The 26,854-nt window shown below is 40.9% G+C and overlaps 3 protein-coding genes across 3 annotated transcripts; 2 read left to right on the forward strand and 1 right to left on the reverse strand.

The window, feature by feature from the left end:
• Window positions 1-3,428: 3,428 nt before the first annotated feature.
• On the forward strand, window positions 3,429-25,210 carry LOC135696846 (CLIP domain-containing serine protease B8-like). The gene is made up of 4 exons (XM_065216379.1): window positions 3,429-4,041; window positions 4,114-4,606; window positions 24,431-24,741; window positions 24,808-25,210. The coding sequence occupies exons 1-4, from the start codon at window positions 3,960-3,962 to the stop codon at window positions 25,131-25,133; spliced, it is 1,212 nt and encodes a 403-aa protein (XP_065072451.1). The 5' UTR covers window positions 3,429-3,959; the 3' UTR covers window positions 25,134-25,210.
• LOC135717586 (uncharacterized) lies at window positions 15,847-22,608 on the forward strand. The gene is made up of 3 exons (XM_065239717.1): window positions 15,847-15,853; window positions 21,238-22,313; window positions 22,597-22,608. Exons 1-3 carry the CDS (start codon window positions 15,847-15,849, stop codon window positions 22,606-22,608), a joined length of 1,095 nt encoding a protein of 364 aa, XP_065095789.1.
• On the reverse strand, window positions 25,180-26,635 carry LOC135696848 (CLIP domain-containing serine protease B8-like). Its single transcript, XM_065216381.1, has 2 exons — window positions 25,898-26,635; window positions 25,180-25,834 (listed from the first exon to the last, which is right to left on the reverse strand). Exons 1-2 carry the CDS (start codon window positions 26,464-26,466, stop codon window positions 25,213-25,215), a joined length of 1,191 nt encoding a protein of 396 aa, XP_065072453.1. The 5' UTR covers window positions 26,467-26,635; the 3' UTR covers window positions 25,180-25,212.
• Window positions 26,636-26,854: the final 219 nt, after the last annotated feature.

The following is a 26,854-nucleotide window of genomic DNA, read 5'->3' on the forward strand; positions in this document are numbered from 1 at the left end:
AACAAGTCGAACTTGATCCTATCAGCCCCCGGAGCCGAATTGCGACACGAAAGGAGCGCGAGTGAGAGCTCCAGCATTGAAAAAGGCTGGCTGATCTCGTCTACCGAATTCGTCGTTTCGCGAGGAATCATCTGTGCCGGCACGGAATCAGGACATACTTTTCGCGTGAACTTGAGAATCCACCGATCCGAGTACTCCTCGCTCTCGTTGTTTGAAGACCGGTTACGCATCCTTCGCGCCGTGTTCCAAAGCGTATTCATCGACGTTTCGCGCGATAAACCGTCCACGAATTGCCGCCAGTATCCGCGTTTCTTGGCTTTGATGAGGCTCTTGAGTTCGTGTTCAAGAGTCGAGTACGCTTCGAAATACTCGGGTGTTCCGCGTTTCCGGAAAAGCTTAAACACGTCGGACTTTTTACGATAAACCTCAGTGCATTGCTGGTCCCACCAAGGGGTAGGAGGTTTCCTACGAAAAGACGTTCCTGGAACCGGCCGAGTTTGAGCTCGAAGTGCGCTGTCCAAGATCAGATTGGAGAGGAAGTTATATTCCTCCAACGGTGGAAGCTCTTCTACCGACGACACGGCTTCATCTATCGCGGTCTTGAACGTTGTCCAATCGATATTACGGGTGAGGTCGTACGCGACGTTAACGGATTCCGACGAATTGAACCCACTGGCAATCGAAATTTTGATCGGCAAGTGATCACTACCGTGGGGATCCTGGATCACATTCCACGTGCAATCCAACGATAATGAATTAGAGCAAAGTGTGAGGTCTAATCTACTTCCATTTGAGGATGGACCAGCCAGACGTGTTACTTCTCCATTGTTAAGAATTGTCATATTGAAGTTATCACAGAGGTCATATATCAAAGTAGAACGGTTGTCATCATACAGTTCCCCCCAGCCTGTACCGTGGGAATTAAAATCTCCCATAATCAACCGTGGAGTAGGAAGAACTGAACAGATATCTGAAAGTTGTTTTTGACTCATCGAAACTCGGGGAGGAATATACACAGAAGCAATACAAAGGCTCTTGCCTTTAACAAAAGCCTGACATGCGACAACTTCAATACCTGGAAATTGTGGAAGATTCACTCTATAGAAGGAATGGCACTTTTTGATCCCCAAAAGTACTCCTCCTCCACGCGAATCCTCACGATCCAGTCGAATAATGTTAAAATCATGAAAAGGAAGATCGATATCTGAAGAGAGCCAAGTTTCACACAGAGCAAATGCATCACAATCGTTATTGTGAACCAAAAACTTAAACGATTCTATCTTAGGAATAAGACTTCGACAATTCCACTGTAGAACAGTGATCAAATCCCCGACCTCGTTTGGAAAATTATCCATCGAAGGAGATGATTGCTGCAAGGAGGGGCCACTTTAATGTCAACTGCTTCAAGAGGGTTTTCACAGTAGGAAGCATTGCCAGAACAATGCTTTTCAGAGGATCAGAAATATCGAGGTAATTGAGGATACTGTCCACAATGTTATCAAATGAGAACAACCCAGATGAAGAAGGGGCTTGTGTTCTGAAAATTGGGGCATCGGGGGTTTTGGATGTCCCCGGGAGAGGTGGAAAATCCTGGGTATAATCAGTTCTGCGGAATCCAGGAGGAGTTGAAGTCTCCTTTTTTCCACCACTCCTTGATTTGGACAAGCTGATTTGGGGTTCTTGATCTGCAACTTTCCGCGAACGGATGCGTTTTCGTTTCCGGGCAGAACCTTCCGGAAAACTGAAAGAAACTCCCTCCTCAGCCAAGTCAGAGCCAGACTCGTCATCTGACAAAAGAGCGAAGGGATTTGTTTCGTTGGTCGATGGCTTGGCTGTCTTAAGCATTTCTGCAAAAGACCGCCTGGAACGTTCTTTAAGAGAGCGCTCTAGTTTTTCCCCGCGTTGTTTGTACACCGGACACGACGAGAGACCATGAGGAGGAGATCCTTTGCAGTACACGCATTTTGGTGCCGTGACTGTGCAGGCGCCATTCTCGTGCTTCTCCCCGCATTTGGAACAGCGTGCCTTGCTGCCACAGTGGGACGCCGTATGTCCCAACTGCTTACAGTTTTGGCAGTTCATGACCCGGGGAACGAACAAGCGCACAGGTAGTCGAAGTTTTTCCAGCTCGATATACTGAGGAAGGGCTGAACCAGAAAAGGTCACGCGAAACGAGTCTGTGGGGGTAAAACTCTTTTTGCCCTCGCTGACAGATACTGAGCCCAGTTTTTGGACATCCAGTATCTTCACCGGGGGGAGCAAGGGGTTCTTGAAACGGCCAACCGCCTGCTTCTCCAAGATCTCGGGGGTCAGACTCGCTTCGGTGACCACACCTTCGATCTCCACATCACGAGCTGGGATGTAAACTCTGTACTCGAGCGTGAAGAGCTGGGAGGCAGCAATCTCGTTAGCCTGCTTCAGGTTAGAGACGGAGACACGAAGTTTATTGTGCCTAACCTTCGTGATTTCAGTCACGGCCGAGTATCGCTTCGTCAGATCAGTGGAAATTTGCATCAAGTTCAAAGGTTTGTTTTTGGGCTGAAAGTAGACAACCCATGGCCCAGTCGAGTCATCTGGATAGGCTCGCGATCGGGGGCTTTTCTGAGACGAACCATGAATGACAGGACGTTTTCGTCTTTTCTTGCCATCGAGTGGCAAACTGGTGTCATCTTCCGACAAAATGTCCATATCGTCTTCTGACGAGACGTCCATTTTGCCGTACTAGTGGGAGCGGTAAACGCTCTACCACTGAAACGATGCTTGAAACCACACAGACACAATAAACAGAAAAAAAAATTACAAACACAGAAACACAAAATTAAATTTAACTGATGGGCGAGAGAAAGAAACAGGAAAAAAAAAAAACTTATCTGCTATACTACTACCACCGAGTGATTACACAGCAGCAGCGGAGCGACGCGCAGCGTGGGTGACCTTCGATGCGCGTGTGCGGGCGATCTTTGTAATGGTGTGCTTGTATTAGGCTCGGCACTCAGCTGGACACACGATGATGGATGACCGGTATAAATGCGGAGGCAGATGCTGACACTCGTTGACGATGATCTGTGTGCCGGTATGCGTGATCACGCACCGATGGTGCGCAAAATGGTTGGCGAATTGGCAATCGCAAAAACAATTTTCCTTCCGATGATGCCGAAAACACACTTTCTTCTCAGAAAAAAACTCACTTTCAGATAATTGTTGAGCCGGGTACTATGCCAGTAATCACTAAGCGAGAAAAAACTGATAATTTAAACCAACCGAATACCGAGAAAACTTCCGAAATACCGGAGCGCGAAACAAGTCGACTGTACTTCTTGCTAGGTCGCAGTGGGGTGAACACTCGTTTCAAGGGTTCAGGTGCTGCGGTTGTTTAGATTTTTGTTGAGCATTTGAAAAGGCAATCCAGTTTTCTACAACTTTGTCTCAGATGGCGTGAAAATGCTCAGTTGGGTGTCCCTCGGAGAAATTTAAACCGCTTCCATAGTAAATATTACCCATACAAACTTCAAACCATTTGCGCGACATCTAAACCTTAATAAATTTTTCAAAATGCGTGTCCCGACTCATATTTTGGGGTTAAGAATCAACTGGAGTGTGGCCTATCAAAATGAAGCACGCTACTGTGCAACCTTCCAGCTCACGAAAAGCATATCTTACCATGTGCCTCATCGGCACACCGAATTTGCTTCTTGAAGTCAACCAACTCATGATGCCAATTCAAACAAAATTTGTACCATGGGATTCCCAGGATGTGAATCAGTGAACCAATATTTTTTCCTAGCTTTCTACATCCGTATAACTGGTTCCAAAACTGACCTATCTCAGTCGATTGGTGGAATTTCAATTAACAACCAGCTACAAAACCGGCTTCGTTGTGTCTGTCATTCATCAAGTTTGTTTATCACCAGTATGGTGGAGCTTAGCTACGTGATCGTTTGTAAGTTCATTCGTTTGCCATGGCTCGTGATAAGCTGACACATTTTTTCTCGGAATTGGTACTTGCGGTAGTTGTTTTGGCCGGATCATCCTTACAGCAAGGTTTGCATCATCAGTTAATTTTAAACTTGAAGAGATTTCTACGGTGCACGTGTTGATTGGTGTTCATTGCAGATGACCTTCCTCTGGTTTGGGAGGTATACAACAGCTGTGACATCCCGAATGAAGCGGTGAAGGGAATTTGCGTGAATCCTGAGAATTGTCTGGCTTTTCAGAATATTACCATAGGAGAAGAGCTTGGATCCGTTGGTAGGCTGAGCTTCGTGAGCGCAGTGCAGTGTGAATCGAACAATGAGACGAGAGTTTGCTGCCCGCAAAGAGGTGCCTATAAGGATCCTCAGCTGTCGACGGACGTGCCACGGCTGGAGAGGACTCCAAAGCCACACATATTGCTTCGGTTTGATTTGAACGACTCATGTGGACAGCAGCAAGCATACCAGGATAGGATACAGGGAACGATGACTGACATTGACGAATTTCCTTGGGCGGCTTTGCTGTTTTATCGGAACAACTTTCAGGGCTGCGGAGCAGTGCTGATCAGCAGGACATTTGTGATGACGGCTGCGCATTGTCTGGTTGGACCGAACTATGACCAGTTTGGACCACTGTGAGTATGGTGTGATTGCGAGTGTTTTGGAACGGTGTGAAAGGAAGTTTGTCGGAGGCAGTAGGTTGGATTCCCGTTCCGAATGTGAGTCTTTTCGGAATGGTCGCTTCTATGCGTCCCTGCTCGCCAGATAATGTACAAAATTATGGAAAGGTAGCCATGATGCCTGTAGAAATCCTAAAAAGAACACTAGGCTGTGGACAGGGCTAGTTTCAAAAAGAATAAGAAGATAAGCAGAAAACTATGATGTTCGCTCTGACGGATGCAGCCTATACCGAGAAGTCGTACCTACGAGCACATCAAATTTCTCTTACATCCAATGTATGGTTGTATTTTTTATATAGGTACTCTGCATATGTTTCATACAACAAGTTTTACTGAGTGTACTGAATCACTTGTTTATTTTTGGAGATTTTTAGCTTCCTGTTTCAATACTGTAAAATTGGTAAAATTGAATAATTCCCTTCTCTATTTATTTCCAATAAATGTTTTACAATCATCATCACAGAGTGGCACCGGTGGTGGTGTAGTGGTAAGCGTGATAACCTCTCACCCCAGCAGACCTGGGTTTAATCGGCGCCGCTGGGATGTTCTGAGGCATAATATATCTGGTCACGCCTTCTTTCGGAAGGGAAGTAAAGCCGTTGGTCTCCGGTTCATGAGTTGATGGGTCGATAGGTAGGGTCCAAGTGTGGGAGCTGCCTCTCTGGCGTCGTACAGTGGGACGAATTCAAAAAAAGTGAGACATGACTATTTGCGACGAAACTATTGAGTTTACCTTTTTGTTGTCTTCTAGAATGTTTCTTTATTTTTGAAGTACTTTATTTTAGTAGTGAAAATTTTTGGTTAAGGAGGGTATGCACTCAGATAAAAAAAATAACTTTTATATGTCTTGTTAAATTTGATAAACACCTATGGAAACATTGAAGATGAAGTCTTTTTAAGAAATTTTGTCCAAGGTTTAAACTTTCTATCTGGACTTTCTAGTGGACGAAGTTATAGGGTGAAAATGGACTACAAACGGTAGTACCCCTTAAAAACCGTTTTTTCACCATATTTTTTTTACTGTTCTCGTTTTTTAAATATTCTACAAAGTTGTAAGTGCTTAGAAAGTGCACATTTTTGTAGAGGACAGTAAATCGCTATCTCTTTGTTGAAAAGATTTACGCCAGTTTCTACAATTTTTTTACACTATCTCTAAGAGGGTGTATCTTGCAGGTCAGCAGGTATTAGCAGCTAATGATAACGTCATTTCATTCAGCAACTTATAACTTACTGTTTCATATACAATTCATAGGGGGATCCAAGGGGATGCTTGATAAATTTTCAAAAAAATGTACTTCAATGTTTTGTTACGTTTTGCTGTTTTCATGAAATTTTTTCGAAGTATGTACATACATACATGAAGTATCGAAGTATGTACATACATGAAGACAAAAAACGTGTTGCTTACTGTTAATTATGACAAAAGAAATCATTATGGTGAACATTTGCACTAGCTATCAATATTAAATGGCAATACAGCAGCTGGAAACACATTTATTTAAACTTATTTGCGTTTAATCCCGTAATTGATGTGGGCACTAACGAATCCAGGAAAAATCATCAATTTAATTTTTGTATTGTTTTTTTTTTTCCGTGCATGCTGTCATTCAGTCAATTTATCCGGCTTTAGTTTGACAGGTTTTCAGAAGTGATTTTTAAGAGTATAGATATGTTGAATCATCTGAGATCAGAGTTGTGTGGTGTTTGGTTTCAATCAGATCCATAAAAGAGAAATTATAGTGTTTTGGAGTATGTTAAGAGAAGAGTATGTTTAGAAGAAGAAGGAATAGAGGTCATTCCCTGAATCACGTTCTACTCGAGATATTCAGCCAAAGAAAGCTTTCGACGAACTGACTGTTCGGAGCAAGAGAAGACGGGTTGCTGATCTCAGACAGGAAAGGTCTGCTTCTAAGCTTTCATTTGCTGCGCAAATGAATGCGCGCAGTGAAGGTAATAAAGATACTGCTAAAAGCATGGAAAGCACAAAATGTGGCACCAGCTAAACTTGCACGGAAACTAACAGAAGAGGAAGCATTATGCTTCTATGTTGATGAGACAAAACAATAAAATATGTAACGTTCTTCAACTCTATCCATCGTACCCAGTTCTCATGAAAGCTCGTGAAAAATGTATTCCATCGAAGGAATATATATCTGTTTCGGAATCAACTTCCGAAGTTAAGCTTCAAGCTCTTCTTGATCATACGGCCAAGCAGCTCGTTGTACTTCAAGATGAAGTATTATTAACTATCACTGACGCTGAACTGATGGATCTTAAACTGATTTCAAAATGGGGCTTTGATGGAACCTCTAGCCAATCTAGTTATAAACAAGGCTCTACAAACAAGATGTTTGACAATAGTTCAATTTTTGTCACATTTTGGTTCCTTTACAAATGCGTGTTAAGTCTTGCCCTTCAAAAATAGTTTGGCAAAACATCCGGTCATCATCCACAAGGTTCTGCCGCCCAATAAGGATCCAGTTTGCCAAGGAAACTAAGGGACTCACCATAAGTGAAAAGCAAAGTGTAGATGACCAATTAGCACATTTAAATTCAACAACCACTCAAAATTTCACATGTTTTCAATTAAACATTAGTCACACCATATGTAGCATGGTAGATGGTAAAGTTTGTAGTCCTGTGTCTGAACTATCATGTCAAAGGTGCTATGCATGTGGAGCATCACCCAAAGAATTTAATGATATGTATGGAATACAAAAGAAAACTCCAAGATGTAGGGTCATAGAGATGAACTAGCCAACGGCTAAAAATCTCTCTAATAAAGTTAAAAAAAAACTCCAAGATGTTTAATTTCGGAATCTCCCCGCTGCATTGTCATGTTCGGTAATTTTATATTAATATACATAACATTGATATAGCTTATTTAATGTAATATTATACAAATAAGGTTTATGGAGTGCCTGCTGCATATTGCATACCGGTTAAATGTACCGTGTTGGCAGGCAAGGAAACCTCATGGAAGGAAAGTGTCGCGGGTCGTAAAAAGCACATCCAAGAAGTTTTTAAAAATCAGACAGTCCTTATAATCGATGTTCCCCAACAAGGCTCTGGTTCATCAAATGATAGAAATACAGCCAGAAGATTTGTTGAGGATGCGTCAGTTTCAGCATCAATTACGAGACTAAACGCGGAATTGATTGAGAGATTTTACAACATTTTATCAGTAATTTCTTCGGGGTTCAAAATCAATGCAGACAAGTTTCAAATGTATTGCATTGAAACTACCCAACAATATGTGAAGTTATACGGCTGTTTAAAAAGGGCATCCAGCGTACATCGTGTTCTGATTCACGGCGCAGACATTATAAGAGCTTCTATTCTTCCAAAAACTTTCTAGAATCAAAAGTTTTCGAGAACATCGGGCAAGGAAATGTTCACGGTACAGATATGTGCTTTTTATATTTTCTAATAATATTTAAGCTTTATGTTTTTTTGTTGTATTCAACAGTGTAGCCACAAATCAAGACATTTTAAGCCGACTGATGGTGTCTTCAGACCCATTGATTTCATCAATGCAAAAGATTCCTAGAAGGAAAAGCATTCCATTCAGAGGAGATGCATTGAAGTTTTTGAAAGAACCGAGTATTTAAAAGAATGAGATGCCATGTTCATCCAGTGATGAAGATTGGGAGGAGAACGATCAACTGTTATAATAATTGGAACCAATTAAGAATCAAAAGAGTTTGAATAAATGTTTTATCACCTGCTTAATTTCCGTTTACTTTTGATAGCTAGTGCAAATGTTCACCATAATGATTTCTTTTGTCATAATTAACAATAAGCCATACGTTTTTTTTGTCTTAATGTATGTATATTCTTGGAAAAATCTTCATGAAAACAGCAAAACGTAGCAAAACATTGAGGTACATGTTTTGAAAATTTATTAAGCATCCCCTTGGATCCCCCTATGAATTGTATATGAAACTGTAGGTTATAAGTTGTTGAATGAAATGACGTTTTCATTAACTGCTAACACCTGCTAATCTGCAAGGTACACCCCATTATGGATAGCGTAAAAAATTTGTAAAAACTGGCGTAAATACTTTCAACAAAGAGATAGCGATTTACTGTCCTCTGCAAAAATGTGCACTTTCTAAGCACTTACAACTTTGTAGAATATTTAAAAAACAAGATAATTCAAAGAAAAAAGTTATGGTGCAAAAACGGTTTTTAAGGGGGTACTACCGTTTGAAGTTCATTTTCACCCTATAAGTTCGTCCACTTGAGAGATAGAAAGTTTCTTTAAAAAGACTTCATCTTCAATGTTTCCATAGGTGTTCATCAAATTTAACAAGACATAAAAAAGTAATTTTTTTTTATCTGAGTGTATACCCTCCTTATCCAAAAATTTTCACTACTTAAGTACTTAAAAAATAAAGAAACATTCTAGAAGACATCAAAAAGTTACACTCAATAGTTTCATCGCAAATAGTCATGTCCCACTTTTTTTGATTTCGTTCCACTGTGCGTCGGTAGCATTGGTGTCAAAAGTAAAATCAAGTAGATTTTTCATTATGGCAGCGATCAAAATCAGAAAGTATAAACGGACCTTAAGCACAACCCGCGCAGTACCTCTCTTTTTTAATGGGTTTGAACAAGAAATGGAATATTTCTGTCAAAGATGACTTCTAAATTTATTCCCCTTTCCATACGTACCGTTGGATTTGACAACGAGTTACACATTTGTAACCAGTGGTGTGTCTATCTGTCTAAGATTGTTGAGATTGTCGCGAATTTAGTGTTTCGATTTAAATGTTATGAATGCCAGGAAAGGATTCAAATATTAGTGCCAACACCGCCCACCACCCACTGGACAGCACGCAACACTCCACGAAGTTCCGCTACTCACATCCAGATGCCGCTGACAGCAGGATTGGATGGCCATCGGGAGGTGGTGTAAAGGGGGCCATGATGGGGCGAAATTGGGCTGAAGGAAAATAGATCAACGGTCGAGAGCGCAAGGAAATCACCCGCCATCGTTGCTAGCTAATTGCCTGGCAAAAGTCAAAAGTGGTAGTCGAAAACCAAGCTAGACAAACCCAAATCGAATGTGATATACATCATAGTGAAAGATTGTTATTCGAGTTAAAGTTATTAGTCTGCACGAGTCTTGAGGCGCGAAACTCGATCAGTAGTGGAGGAGGAGCCAACCTACTGAAATATCCAGGTAAAAACTCCTTCAAGCCAAAACCCGAATTGCCCTCATCATTAACCGCCATCATGGTATCCTATTATGCCCACAGGACCCCGTAGTTTACCGTCAACATTTATCTACGGCTTGAACCAGCCGCGTTTACTAGTCCGTGTTCATCGCCATTGTGGATCGGCCTTGAGCGTCGTGGACACGTTATACCGTTCGCGAACGGCTCGGCAAACGGTACTGTGGGAGTACCCGTAGGAGAAGAGGAGAGTGAAGGGTTAAGAGGTGAATCGACTGGGCAACCCACAGTCGAAACCGAGGGACGAAGAACAGAAGCAAAGGAAAGGAGAAAGTGAAGGTGAAGATGTAGCGGAACGGAGGAGAAGGGGGCCCCCATCGACAACGGAAGACGAAGGAAGAACTAGTGAAGGCTAAGGTAGGAGATAACCGATAAGAAAGTGGGAAAGTTAGGGAAATAAACGAGACCTGTGTGAGAGTTCATCGGGGTGTGTTAAGAGTATTTGAGTGTTTCCTTGGCCGCGATAGTCACACGTGTATGCCGACCCTGAGTCAGTGTAGAGGGGGGTCTCATTAATGCTGGGCAGGGAGTACCCCAACTGTTACACATTTTTGAGATATTGTTCAAAATTTAATACTGCTTTTTGATTCTAAATTCGTCTTACAAGTTTCAATTCCGTCCAAACGCATTGAAATGATATTGGATTTTTTTTGACGTAGGACTACGTCTTTCGGGAAGATAGAAATATGAAAATCGACAGATGAAATTATGAAAGATTTTGAACGTTAATAACTTAGCTGCCCCTAGACCAATTTCAAAATTTTTATCACCAATCGATCAGAAAAATTTCTACGCATCGATAACAATGCTTTTGACTGTTGATTTTCAAATTGAAACTATTGAAAAAGTGGTAAATTTCAAGCATTGTCCAAAAGCTTTAAAATAACTAACAAATCCACCAATTACGTACATGCATATGCTGCTTCCCCAACACAGTCATCAGAGAATGGTTCCTAGATGAAACAAGTCGAAGTGACATTCGCCTCCGATCTTCGGGCGTGTACAAATAGGGAGGATGCAATTGCGGAACATTTTGCTGCCAATTCGGAACCACACGCCCCCAACGACCACACTAAATGCTCTCCGTTTTTTTTTTCCTTGGATTTGTTTTCCGTGCTGAGCACCAATGCTACCCACACCTGAACCCTACCTATCGACGCATGAACTCATGAACCGGGGACCTACGGCTTCACTTCCCTTCCGAAGGAAGGCGTGATCAGAGATGTTATGCCTCAGAGCATCCCAGTGGCGCCGGCTGGGATTGTACCCAGGTAATTACGCTTACCTGAGTGAGAGGTATTTACGTTTACCACTACACCACCGGTGCCGCTGCTCTCCAGAGTTGTTATCCTGTAACCAAACTTTGAAGCAGGGGATACTCTATATAAATTCTATTCTAACTCTTTTCTGAAATGACTTCTAACTTTTCAGGGCCACCAATGTTACAGAGTACGTCCCTGTCGCTTCAGAGCGTAGACGACATCCATGGCTGTGACAGTTTTGCGCTTGGCGTGTTCAGTACAAGTGACGGCATCACGGATCATAATTTCTAGGAACACCTTCAGCACACCTCGGGTGCCAGACGACGGATGGCAGGCCATGGATGTTATCACGCAGAATTTCCCAATATCGACAAAGCTGCATCATCATGACTGTATGTAGCCAATGGGAAGCGAGAAAATATGGTACCGGCAGAGCTGGTTGACTATATAACAGGATGCTAACTATAGTTTCGATTCACCCGTTCAACGACAAACATCAAGCAACAATGACTGGTCGTGGCAAGGGAGACAAAGCTCTTGGAAAAGAAGGCACCAAGCGTCATCAGAAGGTTCTACGTGTTAACACATCCAGGGTATTACCAAGCCTGCCATCCGTCGTCTGGCTCGACGTGGTGGTTTGAAGCGTATTTCCGGTTATATCTACGAAGAAAACTGAGGTGTACTGAATGTGTTCCTAGAAAAATCCGTGATGCCGTCACCTACACTGAACACGCCAAGCGCAAAACCGTCACGGCCATGGATGTCGTCAATACTCTGCAAACAACGTAAGCAACGTAACAAAACGGCCCTTTTTAGGGCCACCAAGTTCTTTTCAGAAAAGAGTTAGAATAGAATTTATATAGAGTAACCCATGATTCACCCATTCAATTTGTCACTAAATACATCAAAATGATACAAAAATCAAATAATTTGTTAGGGAAATAAATTATGTTCTATCGGTGGGTTAAATTTATTCCGTTTCACTTTCATAAACTGAGAAACCCTCATCGTTGCATTCTCCTGCTGCGCGACATCTTCGAAATCGTCCGAACCGTTAAATAATACAGAGTACATATAGTATAGACTTAAAGTACAGAGAGTACAAAAGGAGAGGATCCAGTGTCGCTACTTGATAGCAAACTACTCATGATGGGAGGAGTCTGTGTACTTTACCGGCGTGTTCAAAAAGAAAGGCAATCAAAATTTCATTTGTTACATGCATGAGGCATGAAGCAAAAAGTGTGTTGGTGAGTTCTTTGACATGAATGTTCCCGAAAAGTTCAGTATTTTGTTATAAGCAAATGCAAAACAAGCAAATTTATTGACAGATTTGGGCAAATTTTGACCTGTTTCATGCTTCTGGAAGGTATGCTGGTCACAAATGCCAAACTGATTCCCTGTGCAAGTGATATGTATAAACGCGAATAACCACGAGGTCCAGTGATTATAGCAAAGCTTGCCATAAAGAAACCATCACAGTTCAGGGCCACCACAACTTTCTACAAAAGAGTTGACTTATGAAATTCACTTAATTTCAAAATAATATCCGAAGCAACAAACTAGATAATCGAACAAAAATTTCGTAGTCCTACCTCAACAATGCGGTCGTGTCTTGTACACCACCCTCCAACTTTTTTGTCCTACGGATAAACGTAGAAAAAGGCGTTTCGCTAGGAGCGCTTCTTTTGTTTTGAGAACAATAAGCGTAAATATGCATACAATGCGTTCTAATTGGATTTCTGTTGTAGGTAGGTAATGAACTAACGCATCGAAAAAAAAAACTATTATTGATTCGCGCGTAGTGAAATCATTGATATTATGAATCTTTTCTGATCGATAGAACGAAAATGGGTGATTACGACAAAGTAGCGCCAACAATCAATACGAAATTATCGGTTTGAAATTGGCTCACTACTTGACTAGCCTATTGGTCCCAAGCAAATCGATTAACGTACCCCATTCTAGTCAAAATTCTAGTACTACACAATGTTTGTTTTGATTCGCTATGAAAGTTTGTCAGATAAAATGAGGGGTTAGTGGACATTCCTATGTTTCGAGGGGTGAATCGATTAGCTTGGGACCGAAGATAGTACCAGCGCTGAGCGAAAAAGTAGAGCTCGTTTCTTCGGGACCTTGTGACTATGGCATGACCAGACACTCCCGGGTAACTAGCTCAGTAGCATGAGACCCCTGAACTGTGTCGCAGGGCCGGCATGTTACTGGGTATTCGGAGGGGCTACGCGGACAAAGTATGAAACACAGGAATATTCACATTTTCTAAAACATTTATTTGCCCTTTTCTGTGGCGTGTGGGTGTGGGTTTTCACATATATGTGGCGTGTATGCGAGAGTTTATGAACAGTACGGTACTCACTGTTGCAGCAGATTCTCCTTCGGCATCGCGACGCTGGCGTTGGTCCACACGGCTGCTCCTGCACTACCGTGTGGCCGGAAACTTGCGGCGCGGGCTGCAGACAGTGTTGTTGCCGCTTTGGGAGAATGGCGGATCTGGTGGCGTTCATCAGCCACATACGGCTCAGCAGGCGTTGCTGGCTCGTTTGGCTGGCAGGCGTCTTCCGTCGTTGACGGCATCGGCTGACCGTGGCATGGCCACCTTGGTCGAGCCGAGACGGGACCCTCCTTGGCAATTAAGGCCACCGGCCTGAGGGAATCGTCCCTGACGGACGATCGAGGATCATTTACTATTAGGCTCGGAAGCCATCTTGACTTCCGAGCCGAGCCGTGTAAAACCGTTTTGCTTACGGTACGAGGTGTACAAAATGTACAAAAGCACAAGAAGTCCTGAACGGAGGTAGGCTTTCCAGCCCAAACCCCCACAAGGGGGGGGGGGGGAGTTTATTGTATATGCACTACACTTCACGATACCGGTCTACACGGACGCCTGATTACTTCTGACAATTAGAAGGTTATTTCTTTTAGAACATGGTCACTCGCATGCCTTTTGCCGATCATTCTCCATTTTTAGCTACGATTGTCCTCCCTTTAGTATCGTTCGAGTGTTTTTGCAGCGGTACTAACCCTCTCGCTGCTGTGTGTTGCCTTCTGTCGTTTAAATTAAAATACGTGAATTTTCCAAACAACAACAACTCATACAAACAAAAATCCACGGATTGTAACCAACTGGTTACACTTTCCACTACCCCGATGCAAAATGTAAAAGCACGAAGTGATTTTGCATTTTTTTTTTTTCAAAACCATCTTTGGCTCAAACGGTGTCATGGAAGTGCAACCGCATCTCAAACAATCAAAACAAACTATTTACAATCTACTTGAAAACGCGAAATCATAATCATACTATGTACATACAAATTAAAATAATAAATTAAAATCAAATTTTAAAATAATAATAAAAACGTGCACTACTCATTTATTTTACACTAATAAATTACAAAAATCATCCCGAATCATGGGTAAACATTCATATAAACATATTTACAATGCTGCAGCAAAACAATTTTACAACCCTATTTCTAATATTTACATAATTTACATTTAGATCACTTTCGATCTTTCGCATTGGTAGTCCCCCTTGCGCAGGCGGGATTTACCGGCGGGTGAACTGTCATTTGATCGATTAGTCGATCAAGCGATCAGTCACCGATGACAGGTTGTCATACGGCATCAATGTGTAAATAAACATCTGTCAAAGCATATCGCCATGATCAATGTTTATGTTTCGTGTTATTTATGTTGTGTTGTGTATTTTATTTCGTTGAAATTGGCCAAATTTCAATCGAAATGAGGTAAGTAAATAAAGATACCGACTAAGCATATCGACATTTATGCTTCCTGTTTTTCTTGTAGGTGTATGTGTGTATAAAAGTGGATTGGAGCTCCAGTGGGTGGGTTGTTTTGCTGCCAGTGCCAAAATCTGCCTGGGGAAGATCTGCCTGCAGAAAACCCATAAAATCCCGGGATTACCGTGCTAGCCATCTTGTATCCACAAGATGCACTGCAGGTGAGTAAAGTGCGCACAATTCAGTGAATTAAAACAAATTGCCGATCGTTCAAATTGATCGATGCATAAAATGGTGAACAAAAGTTGACAAGTGGGTATTTTCTGCAGTCTTACCGTAACAAGTGCAAAGAAAGAGGGCAATACATGCAATTCCTCGATCTTTCACTGTTGTTGCTGGTACGAAAATCCCTTGTTCCATCAACAGGAACAATCAATTATGATCCGGTGATCCATAATTGATTTAAATGGAGTGTTGAACTCCTTAATCAATTGAAAGCACAAATAAATTTTCTCTTGAAAATTTTAAAACAACTTTGCAAGTGACTAACGATTACCTCCTTATTTCCATTTTAGGACAATCGATCCCTAGGCCAGTGGATCTGACGAAAGCGGTGGTATTTGGGCAGGATATATGTATCGAGGTTCCGAGGACATAACTAGATGACTCCTCGCCAACCTGTGCAGCCTATTCCCGGTTACCTGCCTCATCATTCCACCTTTATGTACCAGGGAAAATGATTGTAAGCTTCCTAAAAATAAAATAAAGTGGCTTCATTATCTTTTCAAGCGCCGCACGACCCTTCTGGTTTGGGCAAAAGTACGAAATAGTTCATGAAAAAGAAAAGTCTAGTCAATGTCAAACCTTTTGTGAATGGTAAGTATGAGTGTGCTGCTTTTTACATAATTATTACTACATTTATATCACAGGTGAGTATGTACGGTAAGTATAGTACAGGTAGGATGATTATGATTTTTAAAATATAAATTTGGACGAACACGAACAAGTTAAAATCGTTTGAACTAATTTTGGTTTGTGTCCTCTCGTTCAGGACCTCTTTTGATTATGCAAAATATTCAAACTTCCAAACATTTCATCGGTTAAGTTTCCAGTGTGCGGTTTTAGACATTCGTGCTAAGCACGGATCCCTGCCACCTCCCGTTGGAAAATCCGTAGATTTTCATACTTTAAGCGATCCTCCGAATACCTTTCACGATTTTACGTCGGTCGCCAATTGTGACTATGGCATGACCAGACACTCCCGGGTAACTAAGGCCACCGGCCTGAGGGAATCGTCCCTGACGGACGATCGAGGATCATTTACTATTAGGCTCGGAAGCCATCTTGACTTCCGAGCCGAGCCGTGTAAAACCGTTTTGCTTACGGTACGAGGTGTACAAAATGTACAAAAGCACAAGAAGTCCTGAACGGAGGTAGGCTTTCCAGCCCAAACCCCCACAAGGGGGGGGGGGGGGGAGTTTATTGTATATGCACTACACTTCACGATACCGGTCTACACGGACGCCTGATTACTTCTGACAATTAGAAGGTTATTTCTTTTAGAACATGGTCACTCGCATGCCTTTTGCCGATCATTCTCCATTTTTAGCTACGATTGTCCTCCCTTTAGTATCGTTCGAGTGTTTTTGCAGCGGTACTAACCCTCTCGCTGCTGTGTGTTGCCTTCTGTCGTTTAAATTAAAATACGTGAATTTTCCAAACAACAACAACTCATACAAACAAAAATCCACGGATTGTAACCAACTGGTTACAACCTACTAGTCCTAGACCTCTATGGTAGCGCACTACCCTACCCGAGCAGAAGAAAATAACTGATGAATAACATACTCATGTATGCTATACAGCATAACTGAATACCTTAATAAAGTATTGACGAGCCTGACATAAGAGGTAAAATACCAAAAATAATAACTTAGAAATGTTCTTCGAATACCAATATAATCACTTGTTTTGTTATTATAATAACTGCCGAATAATCAATGCCATTTATCGTTAGAATAACATATTTTGGTATCCTGAAGGTCTTCAATACTTAACCAATAACTCCATAAGGTGTTTTGTATAATACCACGTTTTGTTATTTTTTTTGTTAGTTAAAAGCCCACAAAAATACCAAATTAAGCATTTATTTTGTACCTGTTCAGCACCAAAATAAACCTTTCATCTATGAATTTAAAAAAAAAAGTTTATTTGTAAAAACTTAACATTCTTACATTCATTTTTGTAAAAAATCATCGTTTTGGTCCTGTATGATAAAACGAAACATAACACATTTACATGAAATTTAAAAGAAATTCATTGAAACGAATTAATAATACCGGATTCTCCGCTCTTCAGCGATCGACAGATTTGAGTGCTGGATTGTTAGCCAGGGTCCGAGTAATGTGAGGGATTGCTTTCTTTGACAGATCGTTCGCGACACCGGGTGGGTCTTGTAAAAGCTGCCGTCGTTCGCGCAGACGATCTGTAAACAATTAAGCTTTATTACAACTTCCTAAAGGTATCTTTTGTTTACATACCTACGATGTACTGCACTTTCTGTGGATCCAACTTTGTGGGAAGATCGTCTACAACTGTCGACGTTGACGATGGTGCTGGTTCTGATGAGGATGATGAAGCTGGTGCTACTGAGGATGATGCTGCTTTTGACGACGATGCTACTGACGACGCTGAAGTTTCTTCCACACTTGCGTCAGTGCGTTTCTTCTTTCCGCTCGGATTATTTGATCTGCGGCCCATTACTGTGGCGTGACCAACTCCATCAGGCCACAGCATCATCACAAGCTCCTTGACAAATAAGTAATCACTTTTGTTAGCAGCTTGTGATGTTCGCAGCAGCCACTCAGAAGATGGATAACCATCAACTGCTGTAAAAACCAACAAACGATTGTTGTCCTCAACCATTTTATGTTGGAGCTTGAAATTAAGGGATGACAGCTGCGTATTCTCAGCTTTAAGCTTCGCATTATCCTCCTTTAACTGCGAATTTTGTTCTTGTAGTTTTTCGATCTGAGCGTTACATTCTTTGTGGAGATTTGAATCATCGTTGATGTTAGCAGCAGTTTGACTTGCTTGAGAATGAGCAATGTCTGCATGACGAACCGTATCGAGATTCACCTGCAGTGGATCAACTGATTCAATATCAGTGGTAACTTGTGTTGCAGTCTCCTCAAAAATGTTCGTCTTCATGTCACCGAGTTCAGGATGCTCAAATACTGCCTCAAATATCGAAGTGCTCAAGTCCATAGGCTAAAAATAATAGGTTATGTGTAAATCTTCGTGGATTTGAACAAAACACTTGAAAAACCTACCTCATCTGAAACTTTTATCGATTTTTCCTTGAGTTTGGTTGACGTACCGGCAGTACCGGAAGTACCAGGCAGCGGTTCGATTGTTTGCTGTAAATATTTTAAAGTTACTTTTCATTGCAAGCAATTTGAGGTTATGGAAAGCGCGTGTTGGGATTCGTTTTAAAATCGTCTTTACCTCGATTATCTTCCGCTGTTTTTTGGTCGAAGGACCAGGCTGGGGATCGATTGTTTGCTGAAATAAGATTGAAAAAATATATTAAAATTAAGCTAAAAATCTCCATTTATGACAAATTTAATGCAAACGATGCATTATGGCAGAACAGAATATTTGAGGTTACGTGCAGATGTAATGATTGTCTCAAAAACTTTCCTTTGAGATATTTTGTTATAAATACTTACATTTTCCAGGACACACATGTTTGCAGCATTGGCTGCTTTTTGCACTTGTTTTTTGTTGACAGTTTTCCTAGTTTTTGCCATTTTTTTGAAGATTTTCAACACAGCGTAATAGAAAGAAGGATGAGATCAAACGCGTAAATAAGTGAAAGCAAAGATAGTGGTTCATCAGCACAATTGAGGTTGTCACATTGAAATGAATGCACTGAAGAAAATTTTCACGATAAGAAAAAAGTACTCGCGAGCGGGTTAACCTTACCTAATTTGATAGATGATTGTGGTAGGTTAACCAAACAGTGAAGGTGAAGAGAGGGTGTTGGGTAAGAACGGGGTGGTACGTCCTTGCCCCGCACTCTCTTTTCAGCTTAACTTTTTGGTAAACAAACCACCCTTATTTGTCAAGTTAAGTGAGGTTCACCCAATCGTGCACTTCCTAATATACGATTACCATACATGGACCATACCAAACATAGTGCAATCATTACACATAAAGTTGGGGTGGTAACCAGAATGGGTTGTTAAGCACTTCTTATGGTTATTGCAAAATATGAAAAAAATATCTGCACGTTTGTTATAAACTACCCACATTTAAGGCGATTGAGTAAACTCTATGGTATTCTCTGAAAAACATTTTCAAATACTTTCTGATTTATTTGGAGTAATTGAAATATGTTTGTCAATAATTGATTACAACTTATCATAGAAATCGTTATCATAATAATACTTTCAGCGAAAAACAAAAAAAAAATAAACAAGGCCAATCTCAGGTATGCATCCACAGCATGTTAAATTCGCTTTTGTTTTCAGTGTACCTATATTGTGAACGTAGACCACCTATTTAAGAAAAAAACTACATTCCATTCAACTGTCATCACCGATATGTGGTGTACACGCTATTTTTGGACTACTCAGTGACTGGGTATATCGCACTCATTTTTGCATGCTGTATGGAGTTGTCAAAAAATGAGTAGACTGGTTTTACTGCAATGAGTTGGATCTACCCAGATTGTGGGTAAATGGTTCTGATATCAATTTTTCCTAAGTTCAAAATGGCGCACTTTGAACGGGCGATCTTTGCGCAGTGAGTTTAAAATTAGTTTTTAGAAGTGAAACAGTGAAAATGGAGCAGCTACGTAATAAAATGGATGGTGAAAGCTATCAGTAGCTAGTTGGTTACGTATACAACTCTAACAAATAGTTCTTTGGTATCAATAAATACAGAATTATCATTTTCACAATATTTTATTTAATATTCTTCCTGGACGAAACCAATTACATACATATAAAGCATTCATGGGGCATTCATTCGTTTCTACCGATATTGGTAAGGTTTACTCAGTTGATAAATGTCATAATCTGAGTAACCGTTACCCAGTTTCCTCCATAGGCTCGTTTACTCAAATTTGAGTAAAATCATGTTTACTCATTTTTAGCTAACTTCCCTTTTGGATGGACTGAGTGATTTTCGACTCAAAAATGAGTAGCCACAAAATAGCGTGTATATATAGACGAGTGCACGGATGGATTTAAGTTCACTCACTCGACAAAAAGTGACACAACAGCGGGGCCCTGTTTACTAAAAATTAACACATGAATAATACTCACGTAACATTTGAAACGGGTCTATCAACTTATGTACACAAAACTTGTTAAGCCTTTTTCGCGCGAACCGAATACGCTCACGCAAGCTAACAACACCATCGGGCAAATGAAATTCTTCCCTTTCCGATAGTGCTCTTGGTTTCGTGGGCGTACTTCGGTTCTCGTGAAAACGACCTAGCAAATTATTTACAAAAGTTGATAGGCCCTTTTCAAATATTCTATAGGTGTGACAGAAAGAAACTAGTCGATGCTTTCATTCTTACAGTGTTCTTATGCATAACTCGACGTGACGTCATGTCGTATCATGCATAACAACACCGTGAGAGCGGAATTGTCGATCAGTTTCCTTCTGCCTCACCTATATATACCGCACATCGTGTCAACACTGCATGTTGTTTGTAGGAGTTGTTATTTTTAAAAAGGCAGTCAGTTTTTATAAAAAATATTCAACGTTTTTTGCAAAAACTAAATTATGAAACCACGGAGAAGACGGAATTATTATCTATCACCGTCTAATGATGGGCGGAAGTACGAAAAAAGGTAATTGAATATATGATCACTGTAAATGCTTGCAAAACTTAAAGCTATGTGTTATTAAAGGTTAAAATTAACGTTCATCATCGGACCCAGGACACATCAAATGACGTGGATACCATCGTGAACGCAATGTCAAGCTGCAGTGCTGATTATCGAAGAAAATTAAACAATTCCTGTGTGGAAGCAGATGATGATTCGCATGAAAATATCACAACACCTGTGGCTCATAATCCACCAAGCCAATTCGCAGAAGACGTGACAGACCTACCAGAAGACCTTTCCGTTCAACATGCTCAAGATCGAGAGAGTGTACAAGTTACAGTACCTGCGCTCGTTCCACAAGAAACATTGTCAAGTCAGCAAAACATTCTACACGAAGAGCAAAGGCAACTCAACGCGGATCAAAATCGATCGACCAGTTGGAATCATTTTTTCAAGGTTTAAATTTACCATATTAAGAAAAAAGTATTTACTACTACTTTCACTACTTTCAGATATTCTCTGAAAATCATTCCAAACAATTTCAAATCCATTCTGATTTACTCACGGTTGAGATTCTATTTATGTTACTGAATTATTATATTCGACATCGCCTTACACAGGAAGCTTTGGAAGATTTGTTGCGGATGATGAATATAATTACAGGCACTAAAACTTTCCCAGAATCATTTCAAACTTTTTCAAGTTTATTCGATGCGTATTCGTGTACACCAGTCAGAATCTATTTCTGCATCAATTGTCAATATGATTATGGCGCTAATCAGCCGGAATCAGCTGTAACATGTCCTATCTGTGAATCTCCTGAAAATGATTTTTTTCTTATTACTTCAATTGAACCTCAATTAAGGGAAACATTTGAAAAATATCAACTTGAAATCGAACAATACACAAAGGTCATCGATCGTGATGGAATCGCTGATGTGAACCGTGGAATGATTGCGCGTCGTTTATTGCAGAATGAACCAGGAAAATACCTTACGTTAAGTATTAATACCGATGGAGCCGCACCCTTCCGATCTACTACCAGGAAACCTCTGTATCCTATTTTCGTTACGTTGAACAATTTGCCTCCAGCAATTCGGTTCCAAAAGAACAATCTAATGGTGGCAGGTTTGTGGTTGTCCAAAGGAGAGCCTAACCCAAATTTATTATTCAAATATCTTTGCATTGAGCTGCGAAAACTGCAAGAAGGAATACTAATTGGAGGCGAAAGATACAAAGTTGTTCTTTTACAAAACTGTTTAGATTCAGTAGCTCGTTGTAAAGTGCAGTGCAGCAAGCAATTTAATGGAGAGCATGGTTGCACTTTGTGTCTTCACCCAGGAGAAACTAGAAGCACCCGCAATGGACGATGTTACCCTCAAAAGGCTTCGAAAATGCGTGAAAACATAATCACTCGAAAACAAATGGATGAAGTTAATAGCACAGGACAGGAATCATATGGAATCATGGGGAAATCCGTGTTTACGTATATTGAGAATTTTGACATCATAGCAGGATATCCAGTTGATTACATGCACGCCGTGGATTTGGGGGTAATTAAGCAGATAATAGCATTGTACACCGAGACTGAAAATCACAAGCAGGATTATTACATTGGGCGACAAATCCAAGTGGTTAACGAACGAATGCAAAGTTTCCGACCTCCTAGCAGTTTTCCAAGAAACCCGAGACCATTGGATGAACAAAAACGGTATAAAGCGAATGAATGGGAGGCTTTTTTGCTGCATTATGTTTATCCGTCACTATATGGAATATTGAAACAACCGTTTCTGGATCACCTAATAGAGCTCTCATCTGTAGTTTTTCTATTGCTAGATCCCAATCTAGCTCAATCAACAATTGATGCATGTGAGAAACGTATTGATGAATTTGTTGGACAATTTGAAGCACATTTTGGAAGAGATAACATGACATATAACATTCATTTGCTAACGCATCTTGGATATACGGCTCGTAACACAGGTGCATTATACAATAGCTCGCTCTTTTCATACGAATCAGGTAAAATTATTTATGAGTTTTTCTAGTAAAAATTTGTATAAAGGAAAACTTGTTTCCAGGCAATGGAATGTTGTTGAACTTTAGGAGCGGTAACAACAAACCAATTATACAAATTGAACGAAAATATCGTCTCAACAGGTTGGTTCACATGACTCACGCACCAAAGGATTCTATTATTTACCCTTGGGTTCAATCACTCTGGAAAAAAAACCATCCATCGGTAAAGTTTGATAAACGGTTTTTGTTTTCTAGTGATTTCAATGTAACATTCGAAGATGGAATTTCGGAATCAGAATTTAGCACCCAGAGCAAAATATTTTTCAATGGATTGAGCTTTTGTACCAAATTAACATGCCAAAACTTTCGATACGATGATTCTTGGATTTGGAAAAATGGATATTTCTATAACATTCATAGCATTCTCAGTGACAAGCATGAACAGCCTTATTTTGTAGGAATACAACTTATAGTTGAACCAGTTTCTGATAATTTGTACATATATAATGAAAGTGACAACTTAAGGATAATTAAGGTTGATAAATCAATCCGTCAGTGCATAAATATGATAATTATACATGAATGTAAGGAAATCAAATTTATTTCAAAATGTAAAGTAATCATTCAGGTTGATTAACACAATTTGTTTATGATATTTAAAAAAAAATCAGCAGAACTTTTATCATCATATGAATGAAAATAAAACACATTGTAAGTAAATGTTAATAATTTCTTATGTCAACTTATACAATATAAAACGTTTGATTTGCAACAAGCTTTTTACGAACTCCAAAATACTGAAATATCACGTAGCTTATTGAGTTATTCGTTTGGTGATTTACAAAACACCTCAATAACTGAGTAATAGCAAAATAAGGTTTAATAACTCATGTAGGTATTCGTAGGTTATTTGATGCATTTAAGTCGTAACTAATCAATACCAAAATATGGTATCATACCTGATTATGGTATTCAAATGTTATCGGTTTGTTATGGTTTCGTGCTCGGGTACTGCTCGAAAAAGTCCTCGCTTACCACATTTCGAACACGTTTTGTTCCATGCAAGGCACATTTGATTTGATTCGTGCGCACGACGACAGAATTTACAAACAACTTGAACACGTTGCACATTGTCGATACTGGCTGTTACAGGCTTAACTTGCCCGGACATCTGATCACTTGTCTAACGAGTAGCCACGAACGCATTGATTTGCTTACTCACCTTCTCCAATATCGAATCCGACTACTGAAGTAGCTTTCCACGCAACTGTGCAACATTTGGTCTATGACGACAATCCCAGAGCTCTCAGAATGCGTCTTACCGAAATTGCATTTGCATACATCTGAGCACGCATCAAGTAAAAACATACCTTCCACTATGCTCGGTATCAACAAGGGTACCGTTTCAAATCCAATGGAATCTGGCAGTCGAAATCCGATGAAAATCCGTCCTCGAAGCCAATTTGTGATGGTCAAATAAAACACGCGCATCCAGATCAGTTGTTAACTGTGTATCTATGTTTATGCTCTTCTTCCGATGACGTCTCTTTGTACATGGGTTACAGATTAATGGCCAGACGTATCTCCACCATAACTAATCATCATTGGAGGATTATTCACGAATGAATTTCTCTTTAAATACCATTTCTAGGCAATTCGTCCGATTACGTGAGTACAATACTCTGTCCAACCCGGACTGCACTGTGATACGAACTGAGATCGGAAATGCTCTGGATTGCAACGAGGAGAAAATTGACGCACGTTTCAAGTCAATTAAAGTACATCCAGAATACGATCCTCGCGACACTCAGCAGTACAACGATATCGGGTTGATCGAACTAGATCGAGCCGTTGAGTATTCGGACTTTCTTCAACCGATTTGCCTACCAAAGGCTGGATTGCGCGTTGGCTTAGCGGAGCGAAAGTTCTTCCAAGTTTGTGGATGGGGTAGAACGAACTTTTGTAAGTACCTATTTCCGTCTTGCTTCTGGAAGGATGGAAATGCCTCATTTATGTACTTCCTTACAGTTAATAAGAAGGTGGGAAGCAAAAGCCCCATCAAGATGAAAGCTAGTTTGCCGTTCGTCAAAGCGGAAGATTGCATGATGGCCTACGAATCTCAGCAGCTAGATTTGGGACCAGGACAGATTTGTGCGGGCGGACGGCGAGGTCAAGATTCATGCGCCGGAGATAGCGGTTCACCGCTGATGTTCTTCGATCAAGTCAAAGAAATGTGGGTCGTTAGCGGAATCGTGAGTAAAGGGCCCGCTTCCTGTGGGACGTACAACAAGCCTGGCATCTACACGAATGTGCGGTATTACCTCCCGTGGATTCTACGGAATGCTGACCTTTGAAGGAATCGTTTCGGATATGATTAACAGTTGAAATCATTTGCACATTTTGTTGCTAAGAAATTGATTATATTAAATGCATCTAAATATGTGCATTTGTTTTAATCCACTGTACGTATTCCTTAACGTTGGTGTATATTCCAGGTTTACCAGCAGTTCCACAATTTTGCGGTCCCATACTTACCAGTCCGCTTAGCACCCAAGCTTTTATATTTTTATCGAAGGACATCAACGGGGATCCACTGTCTCCTGAACAAGTATCTCGTGCTTTGTGACCACCAGCACAGATCTGCCCGTTGATAAGTTGAAGCCTTTGTGGTTGGTAGATTTCGGAACATTTTCCATGGTCAAAGTACGGTAGCGATGCCTTCAGCTTAATCGGACTTGGAATTTTATCTTCACGCCCTTCACTGAAGAAATTCGTTCGACCCCAGCCACAGACAATGAACTTCTTACCCAAGGTACTGCTTCCAGGTTCTGGCAGACATATGTGACGAATGAAGACACTAAGCTCGAGAGGGCGCTCTAACTGCACCAGCCCGATGTCGTGATGTTGACTAACGGAACCCAAAACATAGTCCGGATGAACGATCACACGCCTTGGCTTCACATCAATTATTCCATCTGTACAATCGGCATACATCCCTTCAACTGTACAGTCGGGATCATTTTTTAGATCATATTCACCTACACGAACAAATTTTCTGTGCAACAAAAACAATGATTAGCTTATGCCCACCCACTCACCATCATCTCAATACACTTACAAGTTTCCCTTCTTTTGAATAATCGGTCCCACTAAACAGTGCGCTGCAGTGACGACAAACGACTGACTGATTAACGCCCCTCCGCATCCGGGTACAACCGGATTCATTGCCTTCTCGTAGATCAAAAGTGCCATCCACGGAAATTCGTCAATTTCTGTTATTTGCCCATGATTGACCAGCATGCCAAAGTCCTGCTGTCCACACGGCATCCCCTGACTACCAACTCTGTTCTTAATACTTAAAGGATTTTGTTTTACTCTTGTTATTACGTTCGTCATATCGATCCAAGGATTACTGTACAATCCTCCATCCCGCGGACAGCACACCTTTCCCTCTTCCTCACCAGTACACTGCACCTGTTTCACGAAACTCAACCGACTCATGTTGCCAATACTGGTGACATCGTTTATCTGCCGGTATGCTGTGCAATCGACAGGATCCTGGCATAGTCCCTGGATGGACTCGTTTGGTATGTGACAGGTAGTCACAACGTCCCAAACTGGAGGAGACTGTAGGGTACAGACTGCAAAAGCCGCACAAACTATCAACCGAATGGTTAATTTCTGCATCTTGACTGACCGACGTTCGAAAGAAGACTGCCAATCCCAACTGTACGAACATAATTGTTAAGTCTATCTCCAGGCAGGAAGAGCGTTATCACGTAGTTGCTTACAAACAAAACTCACCTTACGGCGCACTCTAAGGGAATTCCATCATTTCAGGAGTTCTCTAGACCAGCGATGCCACAAATACAGATTTTGGTTCACGAAAAAAGCAGGCACCCCCTTACTTATGGTACTACAACAAGTTTGTTAGCTCAATAACTAATTCCAAACATTAACTATTTTTTTAGCTAGACAATTTTCTTCAATACCTTACGGTATCAACTGTTATTGTGTTCAAAAAGCAGCATTTGTGGCAACGCTGCCCTTTTATGGTTGAATTACACTCTCTCTC

This window comes from Ochlerotatus camptorhynchus, unplaced genomic scaffold (assembly GCF_037179485.1).
Source record: "Ochlerotatus camptorhynchus isolate MF236.1 unplaced genomic scaffold, CSIRO-AGI_Acam_v1.1 ptg000062l, whole genome shotgun sequence".
Lineage (NCBI taxonomy): Eukaryota > Metazoa > Arthropoda > Insecta > Diptera > Culicidae > Ochlerotatus > Ochlerotatus camptorhynchus.

What these genes read in the sequence shown, in the direction of transcription:
- LOC135696846 (XM_065216379.1), top strand. Translation starts at nt 3,960, where the DNA reads ATGGCTCGTGATAAGCTGACACATTTTTTCTCGGAATTGGTACTTGCG. An exon ending in TATGACCAGTTTGGACCACT is followed by an intron (nt 4,607 to 24,430) that starts GTGAGTATGGTG and finishes TACCATTTCTAG; the next exon opens with GCAATTCGTCCGATTACGTG. An exon ending in ATGGGGTAGAACGAACTTTT is followed by an intron (nt 24,742 to 24,807) that starts GTAAGTACCTAT and finishes ACTTCCTTACAG; the next exon opens with TTAATAAGAAGGTGGGAAGC.
- LOC135696848 (XM_065216381.1), bottom strand. Translation starts at nt 26,466, where the DNA reads ATGCAGAAATTAACCATTCGGTTGATAGTTTGTGCGGCTTTTGCAGTC. An exon ending in ATTCAAAAGAAGGGAAACTT is followed by an intron (nt 25,835 to 25,897) that starts GTAAGTGTATTG and finishes TTTGTTGCACAG; the next exon opens with AAAATTTGTTCGTGTAGGTG.